This window comes from Antedon mediterranea, chromosome 9 (assembly GCF_964355755.1).
Source record: "Antedon mediterranea chromosome 9, ecAntMedi1.1, whole genome shotgun sequence".
Classification (NCBI taxonomy): Eukaryota; Metazoa; Echinodermata; class Crinoidea; order Comatulida; family Antedonidae; genus Antedon; species Antedon mediterranea.
This window is the reverse complement of record NC_092678.1, coordinates 21630778-21643676: the sequence shown is the minus strand read 5'-3', so window position 1 is coordinate 21643676 and position 12899 is coordinate 21630778. Positions and strand designations below refer to the sequence as shown.

The 12899-nt window shown below is 33.8% G+C and overlaps 2 protein-coding genes across 2 annotated transcripts; one reads left to right on the top strand and one right to left on the bottom strand.

The window, feature by feature from the left end:
* Positions 1-207: 207 nt before the first annotated feature.
* LOC140059503 (uncharacterized) lies at positions 208-8431 on the bottom strand. The gene is made up of 10 exons (XM_072105433.1): positions 8402-8431; positions 7911-7964; positions 7215-7368; positions 6292-6455; positions 5995-6131; positions 5705-5808; positions 3840-5502; positions 2138-2245; positions 1032-1204; positions 208-350 (listed from the first exon to the last, which is right to left on the bottom strand). Exons 2-10 carry the CDS (start codon positions 7958-7960, stop codon positions 228-230), a joined length of 2676 nt encoding a protein of 891 aa, XP_071961534.1. The 5' UTR covers positions 7961-7964; positions 8402-8431; the 3' UTR covers positions 208-227.
* A 124-nt stretch (positions 8432-8555) lies between these two features.
* On the top strand, positions 8556-12366 carry LOC140059502 (uncharacterized). Its single transcript, XM_072105432.1, has 4 exons — positions 8556-8732; positions 9006-9119; positions 9352-9429; positions 11278-12366. The coding sequence occupies exons 1-4, from the start codon at positions 8703-8705 to the stop codon at positions 12016-12018; spliced, it is 963 nt and encodes a 320-aa protein (XP_071961533.1). The 5' UTR covers positions 8556-8702; the 3' UTR covers positions 12019-12366.
* Positions 12367-12899: the final 533 nt, after the last annotated feature.

Below are 12899 nucleotides of genomic sequence, written 5' to 3'. Positions count from 1 at the left end.
ATTCCTAAACCATTTGTGATATAATGTGATGATTTTGTTAGTAGGTTGGTGTTATATAGTGCAATTCCTAAACCATTTGTGATATAATGTGATGATTTTGTTAGTAGGTTGGTGTTATATAGTGCAATTCCTAAACCATTTGTGATATAATGTGATGATTTTGTTAGTAGGTTGGTGTTATATAGTGCAATTCCTAAACCATTTTTGATATAATGGAATCGTTTTATTTACCTACCATCTTGTCTCCTTGATTTCTGTTGACGAATATATTTAGAGATTTCCAGAATGTTCGTATCGGACATGTTTAGAAGTTGTCGTCGACTGCTAGGACATTGATGCCGCCTTGATATCTATGTATATAATAATACAATAATTAATTAATATCAGCATACAAACGGTACACTACTATTATATATTCAATCAATATAGGTTTGATCCGTTGCCGATATTATGGCTACGTAATTACGGTTCCACTGTCTTAACCGCTCGGTCATTCACTCACTCACAAAAAAAGGACACTGACCCTGCCTTGATATCTATGTACATAACACAACAATTAATTAATATCAGCATACAAACGGTGCACTACTATTATACATTCAATCAATATAGGTTTGATCCCTTGCCGATATTATGGCTACGTAATTACGGTTCCACTGTCTTAACCGCTCGGTCATTCACTCACTCACAAAAAAAGGACACTGACCCTGCCTTGATATCTATGTACATAACACAACAATTAATTAATATCAGCATACAAACGGTGCACTACTATTATACATTCAATCAATATAGGTTTGATCCCTTGCCGATATTATGGCTACGTAATTACTGTTCCACTTTCTTAACCGCTTGGTCACTCACTCACAACAATAAACTACTTATTATATTTACAGCAGCGCAACGGCTATGAATGCCTACTGGCTAACCCCATGGGTCCCAAACCATGACAAGCCCCAATACAGTTATCCAGCCCTTTAGAAGTGCAACACAATAAGCTTTCCCCACTGCCTTACACCACTGTTATTTACCTTGATATCTCGTCTAGAATGAGAAATTTCTTGGGTGTTTTTCTCACCAACACTAAAGATATCATCTTCATTATCATTATCACCATCATCATCATCATTATCGTCATAATCATCATTTTCATCTACTGAACAATCTTGTTCCATTCTTTCAAATTTCTCGCTTTCTGCGTTTCCTATAAAATAACACATTGAGTGTACTATAGTACAAATTAAATACACAATAATAAAAAAGGAAAAGTTTGTTTTCTCACATAAAAATTTCCAAATATAATGATAATAATAGTGTTCAATTTAATATAGCTCAAAATACACAGGGCTCTTTAAGCACTGAACCATCAACAGAAACTATTTATTAAGAAAAGCAATTAAAAAGATGAGATTTGTTGCTTGAATATGGCGAGTGATTCAACTTTTTTGATGGCGTTTGAAAATATAAACACAATCAAGTATTGGAAAATTCTTGCTTAGATTTTCAACATAAAATTTATCATTTTGTTTTTGTTAAAATTTTGATCTGTTGTTTACTTCAAAGTAGTTTTATCATAAAACTACTTTGATACTATGTTGGTATAATAATCATGGACAGAAATCAATATTAATATCATAATGTACCTGGTTTGATGCAATAAACAACACATGTTTATAAAATGCATCTGTTTTTCTAATGTTTACTAATATATAATATAAACATTTAATCTCTAACTCTGGCAGAGTGTTCTAGATGGCATATGATAAATAAATAACCAAATTGACGAAGTACAGCAAATAATTTTTAAATTAATTTGTAGGAAGAATTACCTGATGGGTAACATAACAAGAAACACGATTTCTTTAAAATCTATAATGTCTGAAGATTAGGTGATAGGTCAGTAACAATCCATATTATTAGTACCAGTAAAAGGCTGATAGTTCTATGTAATCCCACGAGGCTGTACAGACTTTTTATTTTCCTTGTGTATGCTGCCCATAATATGTATTATATTTAGTTTGCTGCTTTTTGTATTATATTTTTATATATTATAATTTTCTGGAAATCATGAGATTTTCAGAAAAATATTTAATCATAGAATTTATCTATTTATTGAATTTTGTTTGTTTACACGTACGTTCAAGTTGCAGTTTTGAAACGTCAATACTTCCTTGAGAGCTCTCTAGCTGTGAGTCATCAGTATCAGGGTACTTTAAGATAATATTGCCCGACATCAGTTTTTCACCTATTTGAAAAATAAACATTGTTATTAAAAATAAATCTATATTAAAAACAAAAAAAAACTTTATTTTATTCATAATATGATAGAACCCATAAAAAAGGGACACCCTTGGGACCTAAAAAAGTGTCCCCCTAAAGGTCAATTCACACCAACGAGTGGTAACAGTAATAAAAATATAGAATCTATGTTACTCCTTTACACAGAGCGGAGGAAGGGTTTCTTGTGGGACAAGCTACGCGATTTTACGCTTGACCGTTACTGCTCGTGTTTGTAAATTGACCTTAATGGTGGTGTTCCTTGACATGGGTTAGCCATAGTATTAAGACATATATTGCCACTCGTTTGTTTATAGGGGTGTACCAAAGGAAGGGTTATAGTACTGTACTATTTGAATATTATACATTATAGAAAATCATTATTAAATTTCAACAAAATTAGGCCTCTGTAACGAAATATTTCTTTTAAAAGGCTTCCTTTTACAACAATTTGTTTGTTGGAGCCTAAAACTAAAGTGTGTTAATTACAGCTTAGAGCCATCTTTTAATAACGTGCATTAATCAAGGAAGATGCCTATGTTGCCAAACAAGACAATGGCAATGATTAAAGTGATTTGTAGTAAATTAAACACACACTGCTAATATACAAAGAGTGCAAGTACTCAACAAATGACTAGGTCGAAGTTAACAATTGTTGGAAATATATAATGTTTTAGGTGTATAGAGGTTATTCATTAACTTCACTTAACCATCATATCTTATTAATAAAGAAAATTGAGCTGCCATATTTTAATTAAAGCGTGCATGACATTTTAAAGTAACTTGTAACTTTAATTACAATCACTTAATTTCAAGTTGATTCATAAATTGAAAGTCATGCATTTAACATTATTAATATGGTAATAGACAATGCTGTGAACTTTAGCATTTGGTACAAAGCTTTTAAAAGTGCACTGTGCAGCAGGAAGAAAATTGTGACAACTCCCTGTGACTAGGCCAAATTTGTGGATTTGGTGTAGTTGCGGTCAAAATATTCTAAATTTAAAGTGGCCATATCAAAGTAATATTAAAGTTATTCACTTTAAGTCGAAAATTCGAGCCAAAAACAACAAGTTTAGGTAATTAACAGGTAAATTAGTTTGATTACATTTCATCTGGAAAATCGTCGCGAGCGAATTAAGTAAACAAAGATTTCAAACCATGAGTATGCATTATGCATATGCTAAATTAGGATTGTTTACAACTCGTCACGGTTAAGAAGGTATTTTCACACATATCATGAGGAAGTTTTATGATTATGCATACAGAGTAGCCAAACAAGCGCGTTTCATTATGGGATATGTTTTGATTGAAAACTTTGACTGGAAGTAAAAAAAAACAACAAAAAAAACATCTGTATTTCAGTTAAATGATTTTTTTTTTGAAAAATTGTTGGTGATAGTTAATAACTATTATGATAATTCAAATTGACCCACCTTTTTTCGAAATCTTTTATTTTTTTAGGAATTAGTCAAAGGGACAATACATCTTTAAATGTTAGTTCTCTAATGACATAAATAGCATTCTGCTAACCTTTTGAATAAACTAAAATGTTTACTGACCTTGTGTTGATGTACATATCTCCGGTGAGTTTTCATCTAAAAAGCTTAGAAAAATTCCATCTTCATCTTCTGAGCTGGTGGTATCAGGGTTAGTAGTAAGGCTGTGATGTCTCTTCAATGTACCAGTTGTATTAGCTGCATGAGTGGCAGTGCTTAGGTCAGAATAAGATAAACTTTTTGACAGGCCTCTGAAGGATTTTCTCTTCGGTTTTGCCTTATTGCTTTTGAAGTTTTTCCTCACATTAGATCTATCTGCAGAAGTGTTCTTTTTATTTTGATTTCTTGCACGTTGTTGTGAAACGACCATGTCCACATTTTCTGGATGCGACTTCTCCGCTACTGGTGATTTTCTTTTTTTTCTTCTAAACTGTAATATCTCCACTTTTTGGGAATGTTTATCTTTTGCGTAGTAACCCATATTAGAGGATCTTGCATTATGACTCTCTTTAACAGGTCGAAGCCTCTGAGATTGTCTCACAGGAAGATCCAATCTTCTTTGTTGGTTTTTAGTCAAATCAGCATTTGTATCGGTATCATATCTACTAGTGCCTTGTCTACGGACATCTTTTCTACCACTGTCTTGTCTACGGACATCTTCCCAACCACTATCTTGTCTATGGACATCTTTTCTACCACTATCTTGTCTACAGACATCTTCTCTACCACTATCTTGTCTACGGACATCTTTTCTACAACTATCTTGTCTACAGACATCTTTTCTACAACTATCTTGTCTACAGACATCTTCTCTACCACTGTCTTGTCTACGGACATCTTCTCTATCACTATCTTGTCTACAGACATCTTTTCTACAACTATCTTGTCTACAGACATCTTCTCTACCACTGTCTTGTCTACGGACATCTTCTCTACCACTATCTTGTCTACGGACATCTTCTCTACCACTATCTTGTCTACGGACATCTTCTCTACCACTATCTTGTCTATGGACATCTTCTCTACTACCCTCTTGTCTATGACCATCCTGACTACTAGATTTAATGAGCGGAACAATGGTCGCAATTGGTGAGGGTTTCTTTATAATCGATTCCTTTGACCATCTGGCAAATGATGCCGACACAATAGGAGAGATTGAAGGAGTAGATGATGATAGTGGTACTGAACTGGTATGCTCACGCTGATACAAACTACTATACAGTTGCTGGTTAGTCAGAGGATGGTTCATGCTACCGTGCATATTTGGAGCTAATGGAGGCTGCGTAGGCCAACATGATTGGGCGACTGGGTTTGTATGGTAGAGCGCAGGTGGTAATGCTGTACAGAGTGGTTGAGGTTGTTGAATTCCTTGTTGTAAAGAATATGGATAAACTCCTCTTGCAACTGGTTGACCTCTTTCTGATGGCACTTGAGGGATTGAAGATGGCACCGTCGGATCTGAAGGCACATCTTTGCCGTCACAATGTTTACACTGTTTATCCACATCAACATTCTTTTCTTTGTTGAACTGTTCTTGTTGCTGTTGTAGGGTTTTTAAATGCTCTTCATTGGACAGTTGTTGGTTCTTTTGAAGTTGATCCAGCTGGTTCTTTGTTGTCTGTTTCTGTTCATTATAAGCTTCTTTTAGGAATAGCATGACCTTCTCATCTCTTGCCTTCTGAGCGGTCTCCAACTGGAACTCCAAAAGCTCAATCTTAGCATCACGCTGTGTTTAAAATACAAAGAAGTCAAACATAAAATTAAATACCTGTTTATAATAATAATATATATAATATTACATTACAAATAAATTATAATTGATATTGATGTTTAAATATTGTTATATCCAACCACAAATAATTGATTGCAATAAAAGAATTTTTAATTTATTATTATATACATTGAGAATAAGTAATAACTAAACTTACAGTTGCAATAATCTCTCTCAGCTCAGATGTGGTCAGTCGCTGCTTATGGTCAGTCTGAATAGCCTCAAGTAGCCGTTGATAATGCAAAGTCAGACCTTCATTGACTGCAAAAAAAAGGGGTGATTAAAAATATTTTTTATTTGTGTTGATGAATTTTAATTACTAAAAAAAAGAAACTTATAAACTCATATACTTATCTAGACATTTCTGCAAGCGCTGCCTGTCCAACAACACTGGGGGTTATATGTACATATTATATATAGTTCCCAATAGAAAATTTAAATACCTACTTTTATCAATAAGCATGGCTGATTGGTCAGCACTGTCCGACAAGTTTCTATTGACGCTGTCTTTAATAATCTGTACGGCTGACTTGACATCATCTGAACAATCCTTAACAAGTGATACAAACGTATTTAGTAGGTCTCTAAAAAACAAAATAATAAGTCTGAATAACCAAATTATATACTCTCTTCTCAGTGAGACAAGGCTTGTCTTCAACTGCTATATTATTATCATTTGCTATTATAAGTATACCTAAAACAACATTTTGTATTTAGGTATATATATATACCTTCAGGACTTACCTGTTGTCTTTTTCTTTTGCTTTTTGTTTGTTAACCTCTAAGTGTTCAAGATAATCTGTTGCTCGTTTCGATGACTTAGGCCTTTCATTATTGTAAGGTGCATCTCTTTGAAATAAAGGACCCTTAGACATGTATTTTTTGTAATATCTCTGACTAGAAGAATTCTGCAAAGGAGATTAGATACACTATTATTATTATAAAAACTTACGATTCTTATATATTTTATATGTTTCATTCATTTATTTGACCAATAAACAGATACAGAACAGAAAAAAAGCAAAATGGTCAGGGGCAACGAAAGCAAAACAATTACTATAACTCAAAGAGTCTGTTGCCCCTTAAAAACATTGAAATACAAAAAATATTGCACCAAGTAAAACATTTGTACAAGCTTATAAAAAAGTTTCTTAATACACAAAATTAGTATAAGGGGTCGCTACATAAATATACAAAATTAAAAGATTAAAAATCGTAAACAGTTATTATAGTTTGGCAAGAAATGTTACGATTGCGGCAATACTTCACTGGCATTATTCACCATTCATACTGAAGTCCTGTCTACACTATCAAACTTTATATGACAAAAAATGTGATGGACAATACATGATAATGTTATATCACTATAATATTTGAGCATATCACTACCATATTTGGGCATATCACACTTTTTTTGTCTAACTAGTTTGATAGTGTAGACAGAGCTTTAGGCAAAAAAAATGCAAGGGATCAAACAACGTTTCCTCTAAATGGCGATGTTCCCTGAGTAGAAGTGTCTTCTAAATGTTTACTCCTTGCTTATTTCATGAGGTGCCCTGATTAGGGTGTCCCATAGCAGGGGTTTGACATTATATTATATTGAATACAGCTATTGTACCATAGAACAAGTTATTATTCTGTCTAGTTTGGATAATAAATGTACATACTTCTGATGGCTGGGAGCAAGACTGTGAAAACTTTTGTGAGTACACATCATATGATCCTTGAGAGTTGTCTATTTGTGAACTATTTTCACTTTGTTCACTTGACTGAAAAGCTGAATCATTGAAATCTTTGCGGTAGACTTGTTGTAGAATTTGTCTGAAAATAAAACAATATTATACTATAGTTGATTCTAGTGTAACGGTAGTATTTTTAGTGAACCTGCTTTTTCTTTTTTTCTCCTCTTAGCAGTACATCTATATTTAAGGAAAGGTCCTAATATGCATGTACTGGGAGGGGATTATTTAGTAACGAGAACATTCCATGATGATGAGGAAACAGTAATTGATTAAGGATGTGGTTTATAGGAGAGTGAACAAAGAGTACCTAGGGATAGGAAGAAACCACTAGGAATGTTAATAGATGGAGTAGGGAGAAATAGTGAAAAGGGGTTGTTGACCTGATGGTCAGAGTGTTACACTAGCAACATGCTGCCAATGGTTTTATGTGGAATAACTGCAAAACTTGCAAAATATTGTTAATTACTTTATATTTAGTATTAGCTAGATTAATAATAGCTAAACAGATAAATATCATTAATTTTTACTTGGCAAGTTGATTTGATTTTAATTGGTCAATCAATCATGTCATATTATGAGATGAATGTTGGTGGTGTACAAAAAAATGTTCATATCACTTACCCAGGATTTGATGTAAACAATTCCTTTCGACTAACTTTGTTGTTAAACATGTTTCTATACAAAAATTAAAAGAAATAGGCCTATAATTATAAATTCACAAAACATTCGGACACTTTACCACCAAGAAAAGTACTTAGCCTAGCCTAGCGCTACTAAATAAATTAGGCTTTTCTAGTTGGTACACTAGCTAGGGCCTAGGCTAGCCCACTAGCCTGAATGCCTAGCTAGGTCTAGCCTAGTAGAGTAGGCATAGCTAGCCTAATAATAGCTAGCCTAGTAGGCCTAGCCTAGGCTAGGCCCCTCTATATAGGTTGCCAGCAGCATTGAGTGCGAGAGGCCCGGTGAGAGGGGGACCTAGCCTCATTAATTTCTAAAGGAAGAGGACTTTAATTCGGTTAGAAAAAGACACCCATTCTTAAATTAGTTATATTTCTAAAATATTCTATAAAACAGTCAAATATTATAGTCTATTAATGAGCCTAAATTATTACCAAAAAATTGATCGTCTGCCCATGTCACACGAGCTCCAAAAAAAGTTTAAAGATCTTTTTAGAAAATTTTAAGAAGCCCGCCACCATCAAAAGAGGCGGAGCTTAATCTATGAATATTTATAAGTTACCTGGATACAGATCGTGTTTACGGAAGTCGACGTTTCTTGCTACTTAGAAACAGCACGAGTGTTTTGTATGTAATCACAGCAGCAGCAGAGCAGTGATTATAACATTTTGTTTGGATGTTAAGTTAAAACTATTTATGATTTCCATTAATTGATATTAAACAAGGTTTTAAACCATGGCGGCGGCGAAAACTCAAGGAAGCTGGGTAAGTAGCATCATTAATCTGATTCCATGTCGATCCTCTCTCTCCCCACTCTCTGCTGTCGTCGTTTGTGGGTGCAACTATTAATTATGACTAGAGCCTAGAGGCCTACAAACAATACAGTGTGGCCCGTCTGTAGTAATAGCAGGCCTGTACTGTGAGTCTAGGTTATGCCTACTACTACCCTCTTTACTAGGCATTCCAGTACTGAAGGATAGGTCTAGGCCTAGTACTCCTTGCAGACTAATAATAAATAATATGTAATTTTTTTTCCAGTTTTCCTCAGGATACCATGGACATTTCAGAAGTCAAAGTAGAAATGATTTTGTGAATGAATATAGACGCCAAGCCAAACCAAGTCCTCCTCAAAAGTTTTCAAAATTATTACAGGTTTGTCAATTTATTTATTTTTTTGACTAGGCCCTAGTATACCATTCTAAGTATGCATCCTAGGCCTAATGTTAATTTAACTTAATGCTATTTATTTGACATAATTTACCTTCGAAATATTTTTTACTGCTTTTTTAGAACTAAATATTGGAAACAGTACTAAAATGCAACAACCAGCACTATACAATGCAATAATTATAATACATGTTGTGTTTATGTTTTATTTTTTCAGGAAAGACCGACGGTACATCATTTCTCAAAGCATGATAACAGGTTTTCGTTTCTCAACACAGTGGATTCCTTTCAAGATGTGAGTATTGTTATTTTTACTTTGCTTTGTTTGTTTGTTTGTTTGTTTGTTTGCATGATAACGTCCACAAATATTATCCTGAATTTTCTTTTTGTAAATAGGTATATGGCATGCTTATTAATTTTCAAGAAAGCAGCACTATATTGAGGAAATTTTAATAAATATCAAATAGAATGCCCTCTATCTAGTCATATGCTCTTTTTCGTATTCTGCTCAGTTTTGGACTGCTTTTTTTGTTTATTGATTAATGAGCCACACGATTTCGCCAGACAAGCTTTTAGATACAAAACATGTGTTCTTTCCTTCTCAACTCAACATATTTAATCAAACTAGTTTGACAAAGAAAAATATGATGTAGTGATATGACAACAAATAATATGGTAGTGATATGACATCATCACATTTTTTTGTCGCATACAATTTGATAGTATAGATGATCAATATGGGCCGAAATATTAAACAGCACGCTCTTTGTTGAGCTCTGCAATTAACTAGGTCTTAAATTGGTCTTTGTTTGTAATTTTCAATTGGATTTCAAAGTAGATCATAACACATACAGTATATAAATTAATTTGTTGACATATTATTATTAGGGAGGTTTCGCAACCTTACGAATACGATAACGAAAACGGATACGTCACACATTTGTGAAACTTTTGAGCTGATCCCCATTTCATATTCGTAAAGCGTATTCGTGTTGACAAATATCACCAGTCATACTCGTAACTACAAAACGAGTATAGGTTTTGATCTATTTTGCACATTTTGCATTTGAATCAGGAATGATTCCCGATTATAATATAATTATACTTTTATTGAAAGTAATTTACTAAGTAATTTACTAAAATGTCGGGTCAATTTTGATAAATAGCAGTTTTTAAAGTTCTCACTCGCTTTGATGTTACGCTAGGCCTTGGCAGCCAAGCACCAAGCAACACGTACCTGCGCTTCGCTCAAATTTACCGCAGTTATATTTTGGATGGCGCCCTCAATATTTCGTTGCCATGCGAAACACATTTTTACAGACTTACGAAAAACGAATACGTGTGTGTGACGTATCCTCCCTATTGTTCATTAGATTTACCTATTTATTATTAAAATGGATACTTGCGCGTGTTTGAGGTGTGTCAATGATGTATAACCATTATGTATTGATGCTGAATAATTAGTAGATTGGCTGACTAGACTTTCTGGTGTAGTCGGGCTTAAATAAGGATTTTAGATTACATAAACCACCTGCATCCAATAATGTGTTTCAAATATTGCATGATGTTAAGTGAATTCATTTATTGAAATGTGTTAAGGTGTTATACATCAAGAGTCAGCTTGGCAACAGCAAAAGTGATGCCAACAGGGCGGGGACTCTTCAAATTGATGGTCGTAAATTATTTATATAAAATTGTTATGAAAACCACATAAATCAGAAAACATTTTAAAAAAAATAATATTTTGTAAAATTAAATTTTTTTTTCCTAGTAAATTAAAATTTTGCATACATGGATTGCTTATTGAATAATTTGTCTATCTGATAGTGATACTTCTATTTACACTCTCCTATTTACAATTTCCTATTTACACTCTCCTATTTACACTTTCCCGTTAGATTTCATAAAATACTTTACTCTTTATGCTTGGTTCCCACTAGAACGTAACGCAAGGACGTAAACGCAACGCAAGCGTTTTAACCAATGACATGCGAAGTTATAGACAGTTAGCAATCACAAGCGAATAAGCCATCGCTTGTGATTGGTCAATTCACTTGCGTTGCGTTACGTCCTTGCGTTGCGTCGCTAGTGGGAACCACGCTTTATTACCTTCATTTGATCAATATTTCTTTTTTCATTGTAGGGTTTAGGCAAGAAGAAAGTTCACAGTTCGTACAAAAGCAAATTTCTTCCAGACTTCATTTCGTGGGTACCTCATAAAACCGAGTTAAAAGAGAGTGGTCCCGCATTTTCTTCATATCGTAATGACTTCCGTTCAAAGAGAGGCGATGTACCGCAGATTCTCGTTCGAAGCACTGTTAATCCCGAATCTTCCAACACAAATATTATATACAACTCATATTCTGAACCAATTGAAAAAGAGGTTGCTCCGTTAACGACGTACAGGTTCGTTTACCAACATCAACAACCGAATCCAAAAGTCAACACGAATATGAACACTGGAAAGGTCGATGGTTCGGTACCATTTGAAAAATCGTTCAACTATGTCAACCCCAAACATAAATCTATTTATGATCGACCGTCCGAGGGATTGACGAATCTACGTCGTTCTCGTGTCAAGTCTGCACCGTTTTCAAGAACGACGGTCGCAGATTGCTTAAACTGGTATCGTGGACCGGTTGTAAACGAAACTATTGAAACATTAGAAAAGCGCCCTAAAACTTCGTTTAGCGCAAACGACGTTCCTCAGGACTATTATACGAACGGTTGTTCTTTACCAGAAGGGAGCTATAAACTCAGAAGACCCGAGCAAACGGTCGCCACTGCTCCCGTTACAATTAATGAACTTAACGGAAATAATTCAGGCAATTCAAGTTTACCTCCCCCTCGTACCTTAATAACTATAGGTAACGAGCCAGAATAGACTTCCGTACAGAATATTTTTCTATAAGTCTATACTAATCATCAAATGTTTTAAACTATTTTCTAATATATTTTTATATACCAATTTTGTTTATTTTGAATATGATTTTTGACTATTTTTATACAAATGTATTTTTGTTACAATTACTGTACATTTCATGATTAAATTGAATTTAATTATATTTATTTTGTTATTGATCACAAAGGAGATATGTGGAACTCGTGAAATGATATTTTCTTTTTACTATAAAAGGAAAACTTGTTACTAGATGATTAGTTTTAATTCTTATTGTTAAATGATTTAAAAATTCACAATTTGTTGGAGTTGGGGGGGGGGGGGGGGTGGAAGTGAGTGGCTAACTTGTTAAAATGTATATATATATATATATAATGTATATTTTTCCCTTTAAAGAATAGTACTGTATGTCTGAACAGTAAAATTATCTTTTATTGTTGTTGTTGAACATAGCATCCATGTAAAAATATAGTCCCAGAGGCCGCAGAGCATGAGAGGCCCCAGAGCAACTACCCAGCGTTAGAGGGCCCCTTAGGAGAGTTAAACCAGGGGCCTCGGACACCTGTGTTATGCCACTGTATAGTGATAAAATTTATGATTTTAACTCTACTTTTTAACATTCCATCAATATTTGTTAAACAACCTACTATGTATCAATAAATGTGGACTTAAACAATATATTTCAATGTATCATGAACATTTGTACACGCTCAATTGCAAAAAGATTGATCACAGATACTTTTATGCTTGTATCACCATACTTGGACCCGAGCGCAAGTCAATTTACGGATTGCACTCAACTTTTTTATGGTAAAACTATTAACCGGTATGTTTTACATTAACATTTTTTTTTTAATGATGAAATA